This window comes from Meles meles, chromosome 14 (genome assembly GCF_922984935.1).
Source record: "Meles meles chromosome 14, mMelMel3.1 paternal haplotype, whole genome shotgun sequence".
Classification (NCBI taxonomy): Eukaryota; Metazoa; Chordata; class Mammalia; order Carnivora; family Mustelidae; genus Meles; species Meles meles.
Genome location: NC_060079.1, coordinates 22892213 through 22915559, shown reverse-complemented (window position 1 = coordinate 22915559; position 23347 = coordinate 22892213). Strand labels below are relative to the sequence as shown.

Sequence of the window (23347 nt, the reverse complement as noted above, 5' to 3'; positions counted from 1 at the left end):
TCTTTCCCACAGGCTGAAATTCAGTTATAGTGTTGAACTAGGTAGAGTGTATTGTAAAACCAGTATCAACCATTCAAATAAAGGCAGACAAAGCAACAAAGTAGAAGGAAGCTGGGGCGAAAGTAAGCAACAGTTCGGAGAACCACCCTACCTCCAGACCACTAACCAATTCAGTCCCTGATGTAAGAGAAAAACCTTTCCATCTTTTTAAGCCACTATTACTTTTGTCCAATTACAGCAGCAGAACCAATACCTTAAAAAATAAACTTGCCAGAAGACTTTCAGAATCCTTGGAAGTTCAACTAGATGCTTGTCAATTTGTTTTGCTCTGTTGTATTAAATATGCATTCAAAGAGGAGAGGCACTGTATGTGCCCTAAAGGCAGGGGGGCACACATTCTAAATCAAACCAATTCTAAAGCCTTTGTGATTTAAGAAATAGAAAGCTGGCACCTCCAGGATCAAGTCCCCACTCTAATACCAATTACTCAATTTGCTTAGATAATGTAGATGGGACAAAAGCTTCAAATAAAATGTTAACATTTTTGGTGAAACTGAGTATTTCTTAAATATCCTTTCTCAAATTTAACAGAAGCTCTTCCTCAGAACAAACAACAATAAACCCACATAACTAGGATCAAGCCCTTAGATTCATTTTGATTTCTTCCTTCCCGGTAAATGTAAGAATAGTTCTAAGACTCAAGATTTAGTCCTTCAACTTCCTTTCTCTCCCTAAGGTTTTATCCTTCAACAATCATAATCCTCAGTTATTTTCCTGATTATTTCCCAGAACAGTTTAAAATCCCAAAATACCAAAACTGAAACTATCTGGTTGAAAAAAAGTGTATGAAAGAAAGCTACCTATCCTAGCATTTGCTAGGATAAAGAACCAATGCAGTCTGTTACAGCATCTTTAGATTTCTTTCTGACATGAGTTTTGTTAAAAAGGAAAGGTGTACTAAATACCACTAAATTGGTCATTTTAAAATGATTAATTTTTATGTTATGTGAATTTAACCTCAATAAGACAATATACAAATCTTAGCAAAAGCCAAGCCCTTTACCAATCCAGTAAAGGAAAACTCCAAGAAAGAATAACAAAGACAAAGATGGAAGTAGGACAGAAAGATAAATGATTAAGAATGACGATAATGATGGTAATAGTAGCGGATACATTCAGAAGTCAGAACAGAGACACAGATGGGGGAAAAAATTGCTGAAGAACTAACTTAAAGGGTGGGAGTTTCCAAACTGAAGGGCCTGCCAGAGGCCACCACAACATCTAGAAGAAGTGAGAAAAGTTAACAAGTAAAAGAATGAATATAAACCGAGATAAGAGTGATTAAGAATTAAGCCCTAAAAATACAGAGAAGAAAATATAACTAAATGCCTAAAAGCTTTACAGGAGGTAGTCTTAACAAATACTGAGGTTCTAGGAAGAGCAAGGTGGGAGGAGATAGGAAGCATCCCAGAATTATGCAACAGGTGCCAGTAAATAAGAGTGTGGATAGACTAAATGAACAACAGGGACACTCTGCTGTTGGTGAAGCACTCAGCTGCAATGTAAACCAAATAAACCATGGGAAAAGGGCCTTTTATGCCTACTAAGGGGAGTACAGATATCCTGAGGTAGGAAATAAAGGCAAAAGGGAGAATGCCTAAGTAGCATCAAACTCAGTGAGAAAGAGAAAGGCAGGTGGGAATGAGCAAAATGGGAGAAGGGGGTCAACAGGTACAAACTTCCGTATAAAACAAAGAAGTCATGGGGATGTCACCGACAGCACAGTGACTGCTCTTGATACCGTATTGAGTATGTGAAAGTTGCTAAAAGATCTTAAAAGTTCTCATCATAGGGAGAAAAGTTTTCTGTGTAGTAATTAATGTGAACTAGACTTCATTGCAGGCCTCATTTCATAATATATACAAAATATCAAATCATTATGTTGTACATCCCAAACTAGTATGTTTTATGTTAATTATATCTCAATAAAATATATACATGCTCCCTCCAAGCAGTGCTCTAACATTTTATACAATAATATCATTTGCATGCCTAACAATTACTGAGGACCCTAAAGAGCTTTTGTTTATGAGGGTTTTGTCTATCTACTGATGCTTACCATATCAAAAATTAAAAGAAAGTTAAAAGGTAATGGCTAACAAAACAAATTTTAGAAATCTGTATTTACTGATGGATGAAACTGTGGGAATAAATGAAATTGCCTAAAAGGAACATAGCAAATATAAAGGCAAAATAAAATAAAATCTAAGCTTAAAGCAGATTAAAGAAAGATCAAGGATTAAATGAAACCAAAAGCCAAATGAAAACCGGAGAGTGTAAGCCCAGAAGCCACTTTTAAGAAAGTGTTCAATAATGTTGGCAGAGGCTCAAAGAAGAGAAAAATTAAAAACCAATGACTGAATCATTAGTGACCTTATTAAGAATGGCACAATCAGAAGCTAGACTGTAATAGATTAAGGAACAAAAAAAGAGGTAGGGAAATCAAGGAGAATCAGAAGTAATTTCTAAATTTGCCAAGAAAAGGATAAGGAAATTTAAGAAAGTCAGTAGAGAGGGAAATAAGGTATGTAAGGGTAAAGATATGAGTTTCTCCATTTCATTTTCTGGAATGGCTGAACCAGGGAGGCAGAGTTACACAACCACCACTGCTAATTTCAGAACATTTCCATCACCCAAAAGAGAAACCCCATTCGCATTAGCATCAACTCTTACCCTCAAGCCCTAGCAACCACTTTATTTTTCTGTTTCCATGGATTTGCCTATTCTGAGGATGTCCAACAAAGGGAATCACGCAGTGACTGGCCTTTTGTATCTGGCTTATTTCATTTAGCGTGTTTTTCAAGCTTCGGCCATGTTGTAGTGTCAGAATTTCATTCCCTTTTAAGCTAAGTAACATTCCATTGTGTGATATACCACATTTTCTTCATCCATTCACCAGTTTCTACTTTTAGTTATTATAAATAATGCTGATAAAGACATTTATATGGATATATTATAATTTCTGTTGGGTACATACCAAGAAGTAGAATTTGGGTGTCATTGGATAACTCTTGTGTTCAACTTCTTGAGGAACTGCCAAACTATCTCCATAGTTGCTGCATCACTTTACATTACCACTGGTAATGTATGAGAGTTCTAATTTCCCTGCATTCTCACCAACATTTGTTATTAACTATCTTTTTTATTATAACCACTACAATAGGTATAAAGTGGTATCCCATTATGGTTTTGACTTGCATTTCCCTAATGATTCATGATGGTAAACATCTTTTCATGTGATTACAGGTAATTTGCATGTCTTTAGAGAAATATTTCAAATCCACTGCGTATATTTTAATGGGGCTGTCTTTTTATTTTTGTGTTTCAACAGTTCTTTTTATAATCTGGATAGCAGGCCCTTATGAGATATGATTTACAAATATTTTCTCTATTCTGTTATAATCTTTTCTTGATATCACAAATGATATCTTGAATAACAAATGTTTTTAATTTTGATGAAGTCAAATTTTTCTCATTTTTCTTTGGATGTGCTTCGGTCAAATCTAAGAAACCACTGCCTAATCCAAACCTATGAGGATTTAGTCTGTATGTTTTCTTCCAAAAGTTTCGGCTCTCACGTTTATATTGCCCATCCATTTTTATTTCATTTTTGTATATCGTGTCAGGTAAGAGTCCAACTTCACTCTCCTGCATAAGGATATTTAGTTGTCCAATACCACTTGCTGAAAACATTATTCTTTCCCCATTAAATTCTTGGTTCTCTTGTTGAAGAGCAAATGACCATAAATGTATAAATGACCATAAATTTCTGAACTCTCAATTTATCCATTGATCTAGATGTCTATCCTTATGCAGTACTGTATGGGGTTTTTTTTTGTTGTTTTTAAATTCCACATTACAGTGTGAGAAGCAATAAACTTGAAGTAAAAAGAAAAAACCAAGAGACTAGTCCTAGCCATGCCTCTCATTGAGAATCAGCTATTCCAGGACTCATTTTCCTCATTCTCACAGAACTGGGAATTAAGTGAGATGTGAAATTAAGCAACAAAAAGGAAGAAAATTAAGTTTTATTTATTACTTATCTTTTTAATGCTTACTTTCAACCTCATAAATTATTTTGGCAGCCAAGAATAAAAGAAACACAGAAAAAATCTGCTTCTAAGAAACAGTGCCTAGCATATAGTAAGCCCTCAATAAATTACTGTAATTAATCATTTTCCAATTGCTTTGTATTCTTTTCATTCATTCTCAATGACTGTTAATATCATGGAAAAGCAACTGGTTTTTAGAATCATCATACTTCAAGTTCTTTTTTTAGCACTTATTTCCTTGAAAAAAAAAATCAAGTATATATTCCTTAAGCTATTTCTAGTTTTTTAATATTATTATCCAATACAAGCAGCATTTAAGATGGTTCTCTTCACGATACTGAACAAGGTATGGAAAATTAAAAAATTATTAAACTCAAAGCAAATTCTCTAAAATTTGGTAATAATCTGCTTTATTTAGTTGGTAGTTCTTACAGTTCCGTAGTTACAGTGTATATCCTTTAAATTAAAAAAAAAAAAAAGGTTTTTTGGTTCTAGTAGTTTAACAGCAAAATCTGTTCAAAGAAAAGAGCAACTAAATTACTTAGCAGTCAATGATACGAAAATAATTTCTTTCACAAAGTTTTACTCCAATAAATTTCAATGGTAAGGTCTAATTTTTTAACAACTATATTGAAAAACACACCCATTTTAAAAGTGTCCAATTTATTTTTAGTAAATTTACAGAGTTGCACAACAATCACCACCATTCAGTTTTAGAACATTTCCAAACCTCTGAAAGATCCCTTCTGCCCATCAGTAGTCAGTCCCCCATCAACCCCAGGCAATTACTAATCTACTTTATGGACGATGCATAAAAATGGAACCAAACAATATGTGGCCTTTTGCACCTAGCATAATGTTTTGAAGACTCATTCATGTTATATAGCATGTCAGTAGTCCATTTCCTTTTCTTGCTAAATAGTACTCCAAGTTTCTTTATTTTGTATCTGGTGTTAAAGAACCCACAAACAATTTTATCCTCTTTTACAAGGTTTAAAAAAAAAAAAGTTGCCAAAATTACCTAACTCCTCATATATTCCACACTGTCACTACTATCTTTTTAAAATCCAAATCTGATCACTTTCCTCCATACTAAAATCTCTTCGATAGTTATTACCATCAACCTCTAAGACATCTACATCCCCTGGCAGGGCATACACAGGGGTCCAGGTCGTCCGCCCAGTCTTATTTCCTCCTTCTTTACTAAACACTACCAACTATCAGTACTGAGGTATATACAGTTCCCCCACTCTCTCTTCTGTGACTTTTATGCCTTTGCACTCATCTACTTCCCAAACTAAATTAATCTTTCGAAGTCCAACTTCTGTCTGAACATCACTGGTTTTCAGTATTTGTTCAATTAAACTGAATACATGCTGACCACTAGCATTCTTCTGCTCACTTCATTAAGGAAGACCAACTGCACTCTAAAATTCATGGCGAAAAGGGCCTGAAAGCAGTCTAATACAATTCAAGGTCTAGGGTACTGGTCTCAAAACAGGGTATACTTCAGAGGTCAGCAAACTACGGCCCAGCAGCCAAATCCAGCTTCTGGCTTGTTTTGATAAATAAAATTTTATTGACAACAGCCACACTCACTCATTTAACACATTGTCCATGGCTGCTTCTGCCCTACAGCAGTGGAACGGGGCAGTTCTTATCTGACCAGGTGAGCTGAAAAGCCTACAATATTCACTACATGGTCCTTTAAGTCTGCATACTCCTGGTATACATCATGATGTGAGGGAAAAAAGTTAACAGACTTTCCTTTAAGTTTTTCATCTCATCTTTTAAAATTTCTATTTTTGTAGATGTTTTCTAATATTAATATACAGGTATGTGCATGTACATAATTATATATACATAATATCCAAACATAAAAATGGACAAAAATTGGGGTTAGTGCACGCCCATATTATTTTTTTTTCTAACACAGGAGACTCAACAACAGCAACAAAAATAAATAAAACCTATGATGTTTTCGAGTAAATTTTAGAATTTATTTGAAAATTTGGCAACCAAGATTATATGAACAACAGTTCTGTAAATGCTTCAAAGCACAGAGAATGAAGCCTAGAATTAAGCTTTTTCCAAAACAAAATTCTCAAAGCATCTCTAAAAAGTCTTTTTATGGAGCTAAAAATGTTATTCAAATAATGAAACAGTCCTAATATTCTTTAAGTTGAATGTAATAAAATATGAGCTACATAAATAAACTGCTTCATAGGTGGTTATGTTTTTTAAAAAATTACTATAACTGACAAATCAAATGCAAATTTGTCCTTCAGAATCCTAAGCCCAATTGCCTGATAATCAATACATGATAAATATATAAACTAAGAGAATACATCACTAGTTATTTTTTTTTTAATCCATCTATACTTATAATGCAATTCTATAACCAAAATGTTCCTTGGCTATGAAAATAGGTTGTTTCCCTTTAAGACAACAGATCCTAGTCTAAGGTTTGAAGGGCCCAGGAAATACCAAATTCCTCCCGTTACACATCTTAAGGTTAAGAGGTTATTAGTTTCTAATAACTCAAAAATTGGGGTCTGATCATCATCATCAACAAATTTATGAACTAATTTACCAAACTGAACCTGGGCTTTGTCAGGTTAGGGTTATCATTCTATGTTGAATAATATTCTCCAACAAATAGTCACAGCCCCCAGAGAGAACTACACTCTACTCTGCTCACCTTTAAGGCTTTTTCTGAGGCCTTCCGAGATGACTAGCATCAGACTTTTGAGGAAGGCTAGCCATTAGACAAGGCTTTTCCCCACGATCTGACTGCTTGAAGTGACATCCAGGATCAGGTCGATCCTGTATCCAGGAATCATGACCCTCCCTGAGGCACCAGTCATCATGAGACAGTCAGTGCACTTTGGCACTTCTTGAAAACCACTGGGCTGCTCCTTTAGCTGAAAGGAAAAAAAACATCAAAACCACAACAAACAAAACAAAGGGGGGAAAATCAGTAATTCAACCTGAAAAGACAGAGCGTGGGGAAAAATAAACCAAAACAGCCTTGTCTAGAACAAAATGTAGTAGCCTTGCCTTGATGTAAAGATCATAGTTCCAGTCACTGCATAAAGTTTATTCCTATTACACAAATCTAAAAATTTTTAAATCTATTTTATTACATCAAGAGAACAACTGAGAATGGAAGATTATATTAAAAAACGTATTTATGGAATACAGCTAACTAAGTATAATGAAGGTATTTGTGAAAGACTAGCCACCTACAGCTTACGTGAGTGCACCTCACCAGGAGTGCAAGTACCCCACTTTCCATGCTCTCAAACTATAATCTGACCTAGAGTGACATAAAATATATCTGACGGGCTGACTTTCACTGAGTTTAACTGGCAGAAAACTGCTAGTGCAGTTAAAGCTGATCTACAACTGTTCTTAAATTACATACAGATGAAAAGAAAAGAAACTGGGCTGGCATCCTCCTTAAATGACTTATCGCTAGCACAAAGTGTCCCCACACACACAATGCTCTTGTCCCAGCATTCTGAATTTCAATGTTCATGCTTACTTGAGAGGAACAATTTTAAATGTTCACATCACTATGGCTTTAAATTTAAAAGCTTAAAGACCTGATAAATAAGTAATAAGATGACTTAAGGCTTATTTATTTAATCTGCTTCAAAATAAACACTTGAACTATCAATATCCAGAGATAAAATTCTGCTTATTTCTGTTTTTAAGTACAAAATACTTTTCCTAGGACATAATGCTAAAAGGCAAGAAAAAGTCTTTGAGCTATTGTTTTAAAAATTTGGCTCATAATTCCTTTAAAACACTGGTACCCTAAAGATGATACTTTATCAAAGAATTATTTTATATTCCTTTCTACTATGTATCCAATATCCCCATTTAAGTTCAGACTACCAACATCTACACAGATCTCAGGTTGGAATCTTCAAAATATTACTCATCTGTCCTTCTCTTTTTTACTTGTTTGAGAATATGATTAAAGTGACAGACCTCCATCCCCCAGAAGAATGTGCATAATTGCACAAATGGACAATGTCTAGATTAAATTTTCAGGGAATTCACAAAACCCTCTGAAACTCAAGCCTAGACCCTGGTTCAGAACCCTAAACACTGCCTTCTTTTCTCCCCCCTCCCACCTTACCATCTCTAAAGACCTGAATAGTTAGCATACCTATCAAATCTCTCACATTTCTGCATCTCTGTCTAGCATTGGCTGTTTTAGACCTCCCGTGTTTTTCCTGGAGTATTCCATGTTGTTTGTGAATTCTTCCCAGTTAACAATCCTTCAACCTGTTTTCTTTCACCCTTGGTTGCAGAGTAAGCTTACTAATGTATATCTGATCATGTGACTTGCCTGATTACCAAGCACCTTCAATATCTCCTTTGCAAACGTTAATAGAATGAGATCCATTCTCTTTAGGGTGATTATCGTCCAGCTTCTACCTACATTTCAAGCCCTCACTCCCCCTGCCTATGCTTTCTATACTCCACTCATATAATTTATAGTCTCCCCATACACTGCTTTTACGACTTCATACTTTTGTATGCTATTCCCTTCTCTCTAAAATGTCATGGCTCAATTTCTTATTCATCTCTCAAAACTTATCTCCCCTGGTTATGCTCTCTCAAGAGCTTCTATTTATTTCTGGCATGAGGTTTATCTCGTGTATACAAATGCTTATTAAAATTTGCCAGTCTTCAAGTACATTTTCTAGGGACAAGAGCCTTACTTGATTTCACCACTGGTGTCCCCGACACCTAGAACATGGTAGTACTAATATAAATGTATGGTGCGCCATTATTCTTGTACACAGCCAAAGTTACTATGCCTCATAAAAAAAAAAAAAAGACTGATGAATAAATCTAAAATATACATTACGAATTCAAAATCAAAATACTTCATTATAGAAGGGTATTTCAGCAGGAACTCTCTAAGAAACCAAAAATTAAGTACAACCATCACCAATTCTTTATAAATTGCCATCATCTGAGCCAAGTATGTTGTGTGTATGTATATGTATGTATATGAATGTGTGTATGTGTATATATGTAAATATATATAAAAAAATTTTTTTAAGTAAGACTAGTTATGGACATCCAAACCAGGAATTAAACACAATAAGGGGGTGCCTGGGTGGCTCAGTCAGTTAAACATTGACTTTTGATTTCAGCTCAGGTCTGATCTCAGGCTTGTGAGATCCAGCCCCATATCTCGGGCTCCATGCTGGGCATGGAGCCTGCTTAGATTCTCTCTCCCTTCCTCTACCCTCCCCCTCCACCCACTCTCTTAATCCCTCTCTCTCTTTAAAAAAAAAAAAAAAAAGCACAATAAGGATAACAGAATACTATGCCATCCTTTGGATAAAAACTCCTTAAGACAGGGACAGCAAGCATACGACAAATAATATGAATTAATTACTCCCCTTTTCTTACCCTCTCCTCTACCTCATCTCATACTCAGGGCCAAAGAGTCCTCCTAATTCAGCATACCATAAAAGCAATAAATACAGACTAACTGCAGTTGGCACAGAAGTTAGTATTTCGGGGATATCCAATAATCTCAATCCTAAACCAAATCAAACACAATATTCACAGAAGACTTACTCCATGTTCCTTGGAAATCCATTCCCAAGTTTAACAATTCCAAAGATTGTTTTATCTTATATAAAATATTTTGCTAGTATTGAAAGTCAAAATGTTTGTTTTGCTACAGTTGTTCATTTTCAAATGCATATATTATTGTTTAAAAATACATATATTTACAGTTACATTCTATTCAAATCTGTGTATCAGAATCAACTGGGACATTTTCAAAATACAGATTCCTAAGTCCCTGTACAGATCAACTGAATTTCGGAATTAGAACTGAATTCCAGAATTAGAACTAGGCCATATACATTTTATAAAACACCCAAGATGATTCTGATGCAACCATTTGAAAACAAATGTTCTAAACATCATAGTAGCCTATATATGGAAGAGCTACAATCAGAAGATAAAAGAAACAACTCTAAATAAAATTTTCCTTACATGTATAGTGTCTCTGATTACTTATTGGTTCTGACAGGCTAATAAAGGAAGGGTGAAATTCCTTCAGCCTCTGAATAAAAACTGCTTCAATATCTCTTACCACAGAATTCTAGATAATAGATTAGTTATTGTAGCCATACAGTTTCACTAAAGAGTGGTCACCTAGCATTTTTAAAAAATTATTCTATTGCAGTGCTTGGCTAGAGGCAATCCTTAAAAAAGAGTTTTTCTTTCCACATGAACTTGAAAAAAGATATATTCAATAAGAGTATTGCAAATGTGTTGCTGAAATTCACTATAGTTATTAAATTTGAAACATTTATCATCATCTTCTTTATAATTTACATATTTTCAATATACTAATAATTGTAGATATATACATTTCTATAGCACACCAGGAATAATAAATCCAGGTGTTGAGAGAACAGGGCCCATCAGAATGGATATAAAATAGAAAATGCAACCAACAAATTCTTACTAAGAGTTCTGGAAAGTTGAACGGACAGAAACTGACATATATAGTAATGCTGTACGTACATATAGAACATTTCAACCACAAATTAGTAAGACAGGAGCTATTGTTACTGAGCCCCTAGTAATATCAATATGAAAAGGCACCAGTGCTAAAGGATAAACAAGACAACTCAAAAATGCATTTACACACATATCTGTTTGATATATTCTATCATACCACGATGATATTCCTCAAGATTTCTCAGAGGTCTTTTTAAAAAAGAGAAAAAGTTGCTCCAAAATTCTAAGTGTACTGGGGAAAAAAACAACTATTTTAAACATGTATTTTAAAAATCTTGAGTGTCATACACATATTTTTTGTGACTTTACTAAAACAAAAACATTTTCTGGAGGGCGAGATGAGGTTCTGAATTATTTCAGGTCCTGGAAACCCAACTCAAAAAAACCTGGATTGCATGATCATACAGATCACAAAGATTAAATATAAACTATAATTAATGGTCCTGCAGATCATCCTTATAAAAAGTAAAACCATTTACATTGCAAAGAATGATCCAGAAAAATCACTAATACCAATCCAAATCTCAAAGACTGATGGGACTTCTACATCAATTTTAAGAGCTCACCAATTGAAATAGAAGACCCTAATCTGTAGCCACTTGCACACATAGCTGAGATTACTCTAACATTTTGTTTCTACAAACACATGCCCTTTCGGAACATTTGCCAACAAGTTATAAACGTAGTTGTCCTAATTCGTCTTAAAAGGCTGGAAAAGTTCATAGGAAGGCAAAACTTTTAATATCAAAAGCCAACATTTTATTTTTTATTGAAAATATCTTCTCTAAAATGTTAGCCTCCAGGGCAATCATAACATTGATAGACACAGAAACATTTTTCAGCATATAGAAATCTCAATATTTGAAAGCTAATACTACTATTAGCACTTTCAAGGAAGAGAAAAATAACTGCTACACTATCCTGGAATGTCATTCATAGCCAAGAAGGTACTGGCAGGATATCTTCTGGCTACTTTATTGAGTAATATAGTTAGCTATGTGTTCCTGGAATCACATTAAGATAGTTTTCCATTGCAAAACAGTGCTAGAAAGGAACTTTGCAGAGAATTAAAACCAGAAAATTTTTTTCCAATAACTCTAATTACAATTTTGTGATTCTACCAAAACATCTGACACATCAATACAATAACATGACAAATGGTACTGTGAGTAATTGGCCATAGTGTGCTTATCAACATCAAGGACTACTACTATGAGGGTAAGCAATATAATTTTCTAGTGTATCAGAATTCAAAGTCCCATCTAACTCACTCCTCAAACATGAAAATATTGCAAACAACCAGTGTTATCAAACAGCAACATTTAAAAAAAAAAAAAAAAGAGGCAAAAAATACACACATACTCTTCCAACACAGCAGTTACCAAAAGTCCTAGAGAGCTGTCCAAAAATACAACACTAGAAACAAACTCATGACACCTCAGACAGTTGCCTTGACTTTCATTAGATGAAGCCAAAAAAGATAATTAAAGTCATGAAATAAGATAGAAAGATGATATACAGCTCAAGATTTTTGCCTACAATACAAAGCTATTACTCTCCTACCTCCTAACACACTGCTAAGTGATGTGCTGTCAGGGAGGAAATGGTATCCCCATCTTATTTTGACAAATAAGTTATAAAAAACTGGGTCATTCTGTCCTGAAGAGACTCAGCCAGGTCAAGAGACAATATGGCAAAGTTTTTCCATGAACTATTTTCTAGGCTCAAAACAATTTTATACCAGGTTTCTTTATAAATTTCACAGATACAGGCTAAGAGCCACATCCCAATACTAAATCATCCACAGTCCTTGAATGTAATCAAAATTAAAATGACCATAAAAATTCACATTACAAAATACACATTAACTCACACATACACAGAACAGGTAATAGCCCCTCCCCTCCCTCTTCAGTTCCCCCCTACACTTAGTATATATCTCTACTTTATCATTTATAAAACCATTTAATAGGCAATCTCCCCATAAAGACTGTGAACTTAAGAACAAGAAATCTACTCTATTCATCTTTGTTACCCTCACTGACTAGAGATGACTGCCCTGGTCATAATAGTCATTCAATGAACACTTAGTGAACAAGAACAGAACACCTACATCACAATTGTATAGAAAGCTGAAGCAGATAAACAGGGAATCAGGTAAACAGAGGATAAACTTAAGACAACAAAAAAAAACAGAATCTAATATAGAGGCATGAGATACAACAGGAAAAAAAAAACAACACAGGTCTGCAGTTGCTGAATGTCTTTTCGATTTTACATCAATTCTAATCCAGATTTTGGCAATAAAAATGCTATAACCTTGAGCAAATCACTTTCCTCCCTGGGTCTCAATATCCTCATTTGTAAAAATACAAAGTAAGACCACATGAGTTCTATGTTGCCTTATGCACCACAAGGATGATTTTAAAGCAGCAGAAACATGTATTCCTGAAAAACAGCACTAACAGATCTGATACAATACCCCATGTGAAATAGTGTAACTCTTAAGCAAAGGTTATCATTCAGGTAGGATGCACAATTCCATAAATATTAGTAATAGGTCACATCAATAGCAGCCAGAGCCAATGAAAAATTATATACATACAAACCTAATGTGGAAATTACTGATACATTCACTCATTCAATAAATCTAAAAAAGAATAAAGTTTTGCCAAAGGCAGGGTTAAGAGATCTGAAGAGAAAGAGACAAAATGTAAAATTCTGTTATTCCCTAGAAATTATGACAACATAGATCATATGTAGTGTGCACACACACACACATACATACGAGAGCAAAACAAAAAGCATCTTTACATTTGTTATGATTTGAAAGACTCCTTAAAGTGAATCACATATCTTAATTATTTGGGTTAGAACAATCCAACATTTCCCAGTATTTTAGCAAAAAGTAAGCTTCCAACTATATGTACATCTGGGGTGCATTCTCTACCCCCACAAGAGAAGTCTGGTTGGGACATTAAGAACCAAATATTCAAAGGATCAAAGACATTCTTAACCTTGAAAAACAAAACAACTCACAGACCTTCCAACTATATTACCATATCAAAGCTTTACCTTAAAACAAATCAATCTTCTACCACAGATAAGTAACAGTAATCAATTTTCATCTTGATGACTACCAAACTCAATACAATAGTATCTATAATCAAGACTTTTTATTATAAGCCCTGTTCTCAGTACTAGGCTAGGCTAGTACTAGGCTAACTATCACAGAAGACAAAAGAGAACTAAAATCCCAATCTTACTTGCAAGGTAGTTATAGATTACTGTAAGCACACAGTCCCACTTCTCCAATATCCCTCCCAAAAACCTGGGAAGAAAGGTGAACAATTCCAACATCCATTTATATTTCAAAATATGTTTAAAAGTTCAAGGAGTTCCTACAAGCCAAATATTACAAACAAAACAGATCCAGATATATGGGAACAAAATATATTGTACCCCAAAGGGAATTTCTATAAAGGCAGTAAGACAAAGCACCCTGAATAATCTCACAAGTAGGAATACTTTACAACAAAAAATAGAATACTTTTTCAGTCATCATAACTACAAATCAGAATCATTAAGGATAAAAAAAAAAAATCAAAAAGATTTCATTGATATAAAAAAAGGTTAAAGTAATTAATATGTGTTCTATTAATAATACTTTATCAATAATCCAATTTTCCTGTCAAATTTTTCAAAAAGGAAGGTAAAGTGGGAAAAATCAACTTCAAAGTTTCAAATTTAAACTGAAGCAACATTTCTACTGCTTGTTCATATATATAATTAATGTCTATCTGTTCCTAACAGCAGCAGGACATAACTGGCTATACATGCCAACCTAGTTCAAGAAGTCCAGAAATCCCTCAGATTCTGCTATGTAGCATTCCAATGCTACTCATTATATACAGACTATAAATTAATTATGAATTTTAATCTACCTAAATTTTTCAGTTCTATCTCCATGAACCAAACTCTAAATTCCCTTTAATAACAATTGATCAAATAAAAACAATTCTGGTTCTCTTCCAACAAATCAAGATCAGGTAATGACAACTCTACTGGTTCCACTGCTTCATGATAGAACAATACTGTGCTCATTTCTTTACAGCCTAGCAAGCACTTTGACACATATTTCTTCATTTCAGTCTTCCAACAACCCTATGAGGAAAGGACAGAATTACCATTTTATCTCAAGGATAAGGAAAGAAATTTGGACAAGTTAGGTAACTGGTACACAGTTCACTGCTGGAAAGGAGGTGAACAAAGACCAGAACCCACATGTCCTGACTCTGCGTCCAAGTGACATTCCACAACATCATACAAATGAAAGTCTTTCTAAAAATCACTGAATTTAGAAACTATATACTTCTCCTACTTAAACCCTTTGTAAATATAAGAATTAAGATTCTAAAGCAAATGCAAACAGTAAAAAGGGTAGACTAAACCACCTCCTATCTATATAAACATATTTTGAAAAACAAATACAGTTGATCCTTCAACACCCTGAGTTTGAACTGCACAGGTCCACTTACATGAAAATTATTTTTGATAAATATAGTACTATAAATTGTTATTTTTCCTTTCCTTATGATTTTCCCAACGGCTTTTCTCTAGCTTACTTTCCTGTTTATATAATGCATGTAACATACAAATATGTATTAATTGACTGTTTATGCTATTGGTAAAGCTTCCCATCAACAGCAGACTACTGAGTAGCTAAATCTGGAGACAGTCAAAAGCTATACACAAAGTTTCAACTGCAACAGCACCCCTACCCCCATGGAGTTCAAGGGTCAACTGTATAAGGCTCAAGGGCAGTTCAAATATTACAGTAAAAAGAGCTTAAAGTTAAAATAAATCTACTATATTTACCCTATCACACCACACACAACAAACTCTGCAACTCCATGCTAGCAGAGAATAGGTGAAGTTAGCTAGATATTATTTACTATAAAGACTTACATAAAAATGTCTAAAAACCTTCACTTTTCCTGGTCTTAACCTTCTCTTGGCTTTGCTCTAGTCTAGTCCAGTCGTCTCCACAGCAGACTGACAATCCACTGAAATATGGGAATTATTAAGAGCACTGTGCCCATTTTTTTCAACCTGAAAATAAATTTCCTTTTCACTAAATAATGTACTATATGAACTGACACTATCACCCTCACATAAACTCAAAAATACACATACGACTGGAAACTGGAGGTAGGCTCAAAAGTTTTTCACAGAAGGGATTCCTAGTCATGAAAATCTGGCAATCAGTGCTACAAACAGAGACGTTGCTAAGTCCTGGGAGACAGGTGACTCTCAACTGCATCAAATAATCAAATCTATTGAAGGTGTTCAATATCCTGCAATATACACAAATAATAATTTTTCACCTGCAACTGCATAATCTATGTTGATACGAATATAACTTACCTCATCCTGGACTCCACTCGTAGTAGTCAGCTTGCTCCCATCAGTAATTGTAATAATTATTGCCGGCTCCAAGAAAAAAGGGTTTCGTCCCTAAAGTCAATAAACACATCAATCATATTAAGGTCTGGACATCAGCTCAATTTTTCTGAGTAAAAAACCAATTCTTAGAACACTGTATAAATTTACCTTTCTTGTCAAGTTTTATGTGTAGTATATACTTTTGTACATTAAAAAAATATTCCAAGAGAAACATACACATAACAGAAGTTAACCTTAAAGGAATGGGATTAGGTAGAGGAAAAGACAGTATTTTTACACTTGTTTATACACTTCTGTATTATTTTAATTTTTACGGTGAGCATTTACATTTATGTAACTAAAAGTACTTAATTTGTCAATAGGGACCCTACATTCAATTCTAATAATTTGACAAACTGAGATATTAAAAATTAAAATAGTATTTTTACGACAAACTTTTTAGAAAGGCCAAAATAGTAGGTGAACATTACGAGGAAATATAATTTATGCTTGTAATCAAAGTGTCTAACCAAGTGACTGGATATATGGACGGAAGAGCTCTAAAATCAGTTCCATGGGAACAGTATGGCTCTTCTAAGCTTACGAAAAAGTAATGAGAGGCCAACTTGAAAAATTAAAAAGGATGGTTACTTAAACTGTTCAGCAAGAGAAGGTACAAAAACAATAGCAGAGGCAATGGAAGACGGTAGCACAAAACTCTAACCGCTCTATATGCAGGATGAAATAGTTTCAGTAACTCCCATTCAAATCTCTGGCCACATTACTCTGAGTACTATGGTCAATTCTAGGGGATGCATTTTGTGAGGGAATCAAATAAACATAAGTTTATCTCTTACATACAAATGGCTCTCATTTATATGAAGCATTAAGCAACGGCACCCCTACCCTCATGGAGTTCAAGGGTCAACTGTATAAACAAGCACATTTAAGACAAACAAGGAGCAAAACAATATCCCATTTAAGCACATTTAAGACAAAATTATGACCAAAGGAAAGAAGCTCAAGAGGGTCAACCTTGTGTTTGAAATCCAAAGTATCAAAAACTCTTTTCTCCTAACACTGTTCAAGAAAGGAAAGAATGAAGTTTTGCTGGATACAATGTAGAACAGCATATGACAAATTTTAATGTGCACACAGATCACTTGGAAATCTTGATAAAATGAAGGTTCTGATTCAGCAGATCTGGGATGAACACTAAGGTTCCACATTTCTAACACGATTGCAGCCTAGGAGATGCTAATGTTCACAGACCTTTTTTGGAATAGCAAGGATATGGAAGGGTTACATGCATGTAATACTCTATGGTTCAATAAACTTCCCTTACATTTATACAACTCTCAATCACTAGCATATCACAGCACATACCTTCTCATGGACCTAGAGACAGACATGTTCATTCTCACCTCTGAGCTTCGACTGGCTCCCTCAAATACAATGTCTTTCTTTTTCTCTGCCCACACCCAATTTAAGTCCTGTTCCATGAAGCCTTCCCTGATTAGCCTGCCCTTAATTAGTTCTTCCTCATCAAATCCTAATAATGACAATTTTCAGACTCAGTAAAAATACAGATACAATAGAATATTTCTTCAAATAAAGTTGGATTTGAAGTAGTTTCATGGAGTACTTTTTTTTGGTAAAGATTTTATTTATTTGACAGAGAGATCACAAGTAGGCACAGAGGCAGGCAGAGAGAGGGGAAGCAGGCTCCCTGCTGAGCAGAGAGCCTGATGAGGGGCCCAAACCCAGGACACTGAGACCATGACCTGAGCCGAAGGCAGAGGCTCAACCCGCTGAGCCACCCAGGTGCCCCACATGGAGTACATTCTGATTACCCCCTACAGCATTTATCTTCTCTCCTCAAATTATTTTTAATATATAACATCTTGCACAACAATATGAATATACTCAACACTACTGAATACTCTCAAAAGTGGTTAAGATGGTTAAACTGCTATGTGTTTTTTACCAACATTCTTTAAAAATACACTATCTTGTATTATTTGCTACGGTTTCATGTGTTTGAATCAACTGAAGGCAAGGATCATGTTATATTTCTTCCTCAGCACTGAGCATAAAATATTTGCACACTGAGCACTTAAACAATCACTGATTCACCAACCGTAGTTTAATACAAACCTACTCAAGTTCGCAAAACCATTTAGAATTACTCAAACTACAACAAGCTTTGAAAAAATATATAGATGTTACTTTACCTCAATATAAATACCTTCTCTAACTTATGAATTTGCTAAGAATTTGCTAGGATGCCTTCTATATCTGTCTTGTCATCCACTGTCCATTTATTCATGTTGGTCATTCAAATATTTACTGAGTGGCGATCATATATCAGGCATTGTGTTAGGTGTATGATAATCTCAAATCTCACAAATGGTAAGTGTGCATTTAACAAAAACCCTCTTCTGATCTTTACAAATATGACTGTAGATCAAAAATAGGCAAAGGGAGATAAAAAAGATCAAAACGTCCTCCTACCTTCAGTATTATTGTATCTTGCTTCCACCTTTAAGCTAAAACTAGTTTGTATGACTTGCTGCCTTTCAAAAATAAATCTGTAAATCTCTTAAAGCCACCACAACATGGACTGAATACTTGCAACAGTGTTTCTGTATCACCTCTACATTTTAACCCAACTCAAAATTTTCTTCCATATTTTCTGAATAAAAGTATAACATCCATCAATTCTTATTCCTATGTAAGTACACTGAGAATTATTCTCCAGAGGCCAGCAAGTTAGTCATATCTATAACTAAAGAGCAATGATCTATGACGTATTAAGAACTTTATGGATGCGGGCGCCTGGCTGGTTTAGTAGGTTAAGCGTCTGCCTTCGGCTCCCGTCATGATCCAAGGGCCCTGGGATGGAGCCCAGCTTTGGACTCCCTGCTCAGCGGGGAGTCTACTTCTCCCTCTGTCTTCCTGCCACTTCCCCTGCCTGTGTGCAGATGCACTCTCTTCTCTCTGTCAAATAAATAAATTAAATTAGGAGAAAAAAAAAAAAGAACTTTATGGATGATGATGTCCATCCAAAAACTAATACACACTTTCTTAAGGACCATAGTATCTAAAAATCAAGTTAAAATGAATTAAAATTTAGCCAAGTCTTTGAGGTATTAAAATTTTAAGCTAAATTCAAACATCAAAATAAAAAAGTTATTTTCTTGACAGTAAGCTTTTAGCTGAAACTTTACTGGAGTCATCCACATAATACTTTCCACAGAGGCTAGGCCTGAAATTACTAGAATAATCAGGTACTTGATAACAACAATAAAACAGTTGTATTATCTCATTTAACCCTAAAAACTTGGTGAGTAAAATATTCACTGAGATTAAATAACATAATCCAAAATCACCCAGCTGGTAATTGGCACAGCCAAAACCTTAATCCAACTCCAAATACGATCATCTGAAAGTCCTGTTGGTGACAAATAAATTCCCTTGAATACAATTCTATACCAACCTGGACTGTGGCATATTTACCCAGCAATGAATGGTGTTACATCAGTTTACTTTTATTTAATATATTCTATCTGCAGCAAAATTAACTACGGAAGAATTATTCCTTTCCTTAGTTTCCTGTTGTTCTGTGATTTCTTACCCAATTTTTCTATATATAAATCAATATACCTCCCCTCCAAAAAAACACACTGAAACAGAACACAATATATATAAACATCTACTTTTGAAAACTTAATAATTTCAGCCTATTTTCAAAGAGCATATACAAAAGGAAGATAAAACAACATTCAGTTCTTTAATGGCATTAAATTTTGGAAAATTCAAATAGAGATCAAAAGTAGAGAAAAGTAAAGAAAAATATGACCACCCTTATTTCACCTGTTATTTAACCCTACCACGCTTAAGATCTCTTCCTCTCTGAAATGAGTTTAGTCAAGAACCACACAAAGAAAAGCAACAGGATTAGTCACGATAAAAATTAGAAAAATGACTTAATGAATATATATACAAAAGGATTTTTATTTCTTCAGGAATAAATTATCCCTACCTCTATATATAAGTGTTAGAATTAATCAATTTAAGCATAAGGTTCTAAATCAACTGCAGAAAATGATCAGATGATGTTGCTGCAGCAAAGTCTTCTTAGGTTCAGTTTTACGCTAGTCCTCCCCTGCCTTTGGTAGTGCACTTACTCTTGGCAGAAGCACAAGAAATAATTGGCATCTTTCTCTCACAACAGTTTTACCCGACAAGTTAAAACACATTTCTGGTTGTCTACCAGTAAAACAAGACTGGGGTTTTTTTCATGTTTTATAAGAAATTATTTAACATTTCAAAGGTCTGAAAGTTGTGATTTAATCATTGCAATATAATGTCATTAGCCATTTGGTGCCAAATCAACACAGCTGAATGGTTCCCAAATCTTTATATTTAAGAATAACTACTTTACATTTTTATTCCTAGCAAGTATGTTTATGAAGTCACTCAATTTGGGGATGACTGTTCATATTAGAATATCCTCAAAATTCACCTTGATCATAAAGTAATAAACAGCCTCTTAGTTATAAAATCTCTCCCAAAAAATAATACTAAGCTCTGCTACGACAAAGGCAACCAGTAGAGGGACTAAAAGTTTACTTTTGCCATTAGCAGAATTAAAATTAGATAGCTCTCTCAGAACTGTGGCTCTTTGGCATAAAGAAATCTAAACATGTCCCTTGAGAATATAGTGCAAGATATAATATTCTACCTCTAGAGCTATTTACTAATGGAAATCTTGTCATTTAGAAAACTGATTTTTAAAAAATTGATCTTAATATTGACCAAAAATCTCACATAAAATTTTTGCTAAAGATGACATAAAGCAAAATACGCTCTCTCAATAATTTAGTATTATCATGGTGTTAGAACAATTAAGGTATAAAATATCAACAAGAAAATTTAAGGAATTAAAGTAAGTAGATCTTATCTACTGGAATCTATTATTGCATTCTTGCAAAAAAGAATACTTTTTGAAAATATAAAAATAATGTTAATTTCCCCCCAAATACAAACTAACCTGGTTCTCAGAATCAGTATTTTTACTTTTGCCCAATTAATTTAAAATGTAGTAGGGGATGGGATATAGGAATTTTACTGTACCCTTAAACAAGTCTTAACTATTATCTTCTGAAGCAAAAGCAAGGCATCCCTGAGCATTCAGTAAAACCTTCAGTGTCTACCTCTGCTGTAGTACCAATGCGCTCATCTTCTTTTGGTGCCACCATGTTACCAGTCCTTTGAACAACCTCATAAAGATAGCCAAGTGCCAATCAAAGCTACTTTTCTAATGAGCTAAAGGGTCTACTGAAAGGAAAATGTGTACCCACAGTCAGCCCTCCAGCTCTCCTCCTGTCTAGTTACTATGCCATATTCCAGGAAAGGTACAGCCAAAGAAATCAACAAAAATGTTAAGATGTATAACATCTTATGCAACTAGGCTAAAAGCTATCACCTAGCAAGAAAATAAAAAACTTCCAGAAATAGCCTGTGCTTTTTTTACAACCTAAAAATTCCTTTCAAGTTAAATAATAGCAACAACAAGCAAGTATGTTAAAAGGAGGAAAGAGTTCCCCTGAGAAATAATTACTACATTAGTAAAAGTTCTCATGCATACACTGGACAAATACTAACTAGGACTGCTGTTAAAAATTTTGTAATGATACTTAAAAGTTGCTAAACTAGATCTTTATGTCTCCTATTTACATCTTTGTCAAATCTACATAAATAAAAACATGAAGCTGGCATTATCTATCCTATTTTCTTCTATTAACATATCTAATAAAGAGGTAACAATGCATGTACCTCTGAAATATAACAAACCACTTCACCTTCATTTAGAAATTTTGAAACTCCCTATATAATGTCAAAATTCAGATTCTATAGAGAAAATACAAAATACAGAAACAATACTAAGGATAATATTCACCTATTTTAAGCTTCTTTCTAAAAGAAAAGTAGCTTAGGATGCAATTCACATCCAAAGACTTCTTAGTCATAAGACTGATAAACTGATAATAAACACAATTACAACTATATACAACTGAGAAAAGCTTTTAATACATACTTCATAACACAAGTCAACTACTATAAATTACATTCTTTAGTTCAACTTCAGACAACTGCATAACACAATCAGAATTTTTTCAGTATCTGCTTATTACCTGTACTAATATTCATATACTTAATATTTTTCCTTAAGTCAATTCCATTTTTTTACTTTTGTCTCAAACTATAGCAATTAAGATCTATGAAATCAGTTTTGATACGCTAATGATATCTTCTATTCAATAATTTATTGTCATTAATATGATTTAGCTTTCTTTAAAGGGTAGGGAGGTTCATTATAGGGATGAATACTCAACTGGTTATTTGAACATTCCAAACAAAATATAATTATTTAAGTCAATAAAGGCCTGACAGGCTTACATTTAAATCAATATTCCGAGGCCAGAATTGTAAGTTTTATGTTTGTTTTAAAATTCATTAAGATTATTACTTTTATAGTTACTATCTCAAGTGGAATGGCATAAATGAATCTTTGACGAAAAAAGTCTAAAATATTCATCTCAGGAAATTAGTGCTTGAAAAATAGTACCTTTGAATATATAGGAAAGATCTCTGAAAGATTCAAAATAAACTAATTAACCATGGTTGCCTCTGAAGAATAGAAGTGAGCAACTGTGTAACCTCTAATACTTGAACTTCTTAACCATGTGCATTTATCACATATTCAAAACAAGTATTCTTCAAAATTAAAATGTGTATATCCAAAAATAAAACTTTGACAATCTGCAAGTATATAAAAACCTAGCATTTGAGAATACATTAAGGTCTAGAACTATAGAAAAATACGTTAAAATTCCACATTAAAAGATATATATTTTTAGTTTCAAGTAATTCTATTATACAATTGTGTACAGATAGAGTTCTTTTATCTAACCATATAATTCCTTCTGTTAAAAATACTAACAGCGTTAAAAACAAATGGAATAAGACTTAAGCAAAAGTAGAGGGGAATTCCATATATTTATTTTAATAAAACGACTAAGGAACAATATCCTGTTATTTGATTTAAATAATAAGCCAAACAGTAATCATGTAAGAAATACTGTAAGAACTGAAGAATAACATGACTTAATGAAAATAAGTAAAGTTAAGGAAACTCAGTAACATATAGG

The 23347-nt window shown here is 33.9% G+C and overlaps 1 protein-coding gene across 11 annotated transcripts in view; it reads right to left on the bottom strand.

Moving 5' to 3' along the window:
* Positions 1-23347, bottom strand: part of INTS6 (integrator complex subunit 6) — a 110572-nt gene that overhangs the window by 72174 nt on the left and 15051 nt on the right. For 10 of the 11 annotated variants that reach the window (XR_006821478.1, XR_006821479.1, XR_006821476.1 and 7 more), the window contains exon 4: positions 16113-16202. Coding sequence is in view for 5 of the 11 variants with exons in the window: in XM_046028162.1 (XP_045884118.1) it covers positions 16113-16202 (90 nt within the window). In the remaining 6 variants the exon portion in view is untranslated. Of the gene's footprint in view, positions 1-6813; positions 6942-16112; positions 16203-23347 lie in introns of those variants that run through there. The other variant, XM_046028166.1, reaches the window with a different exon arrangement.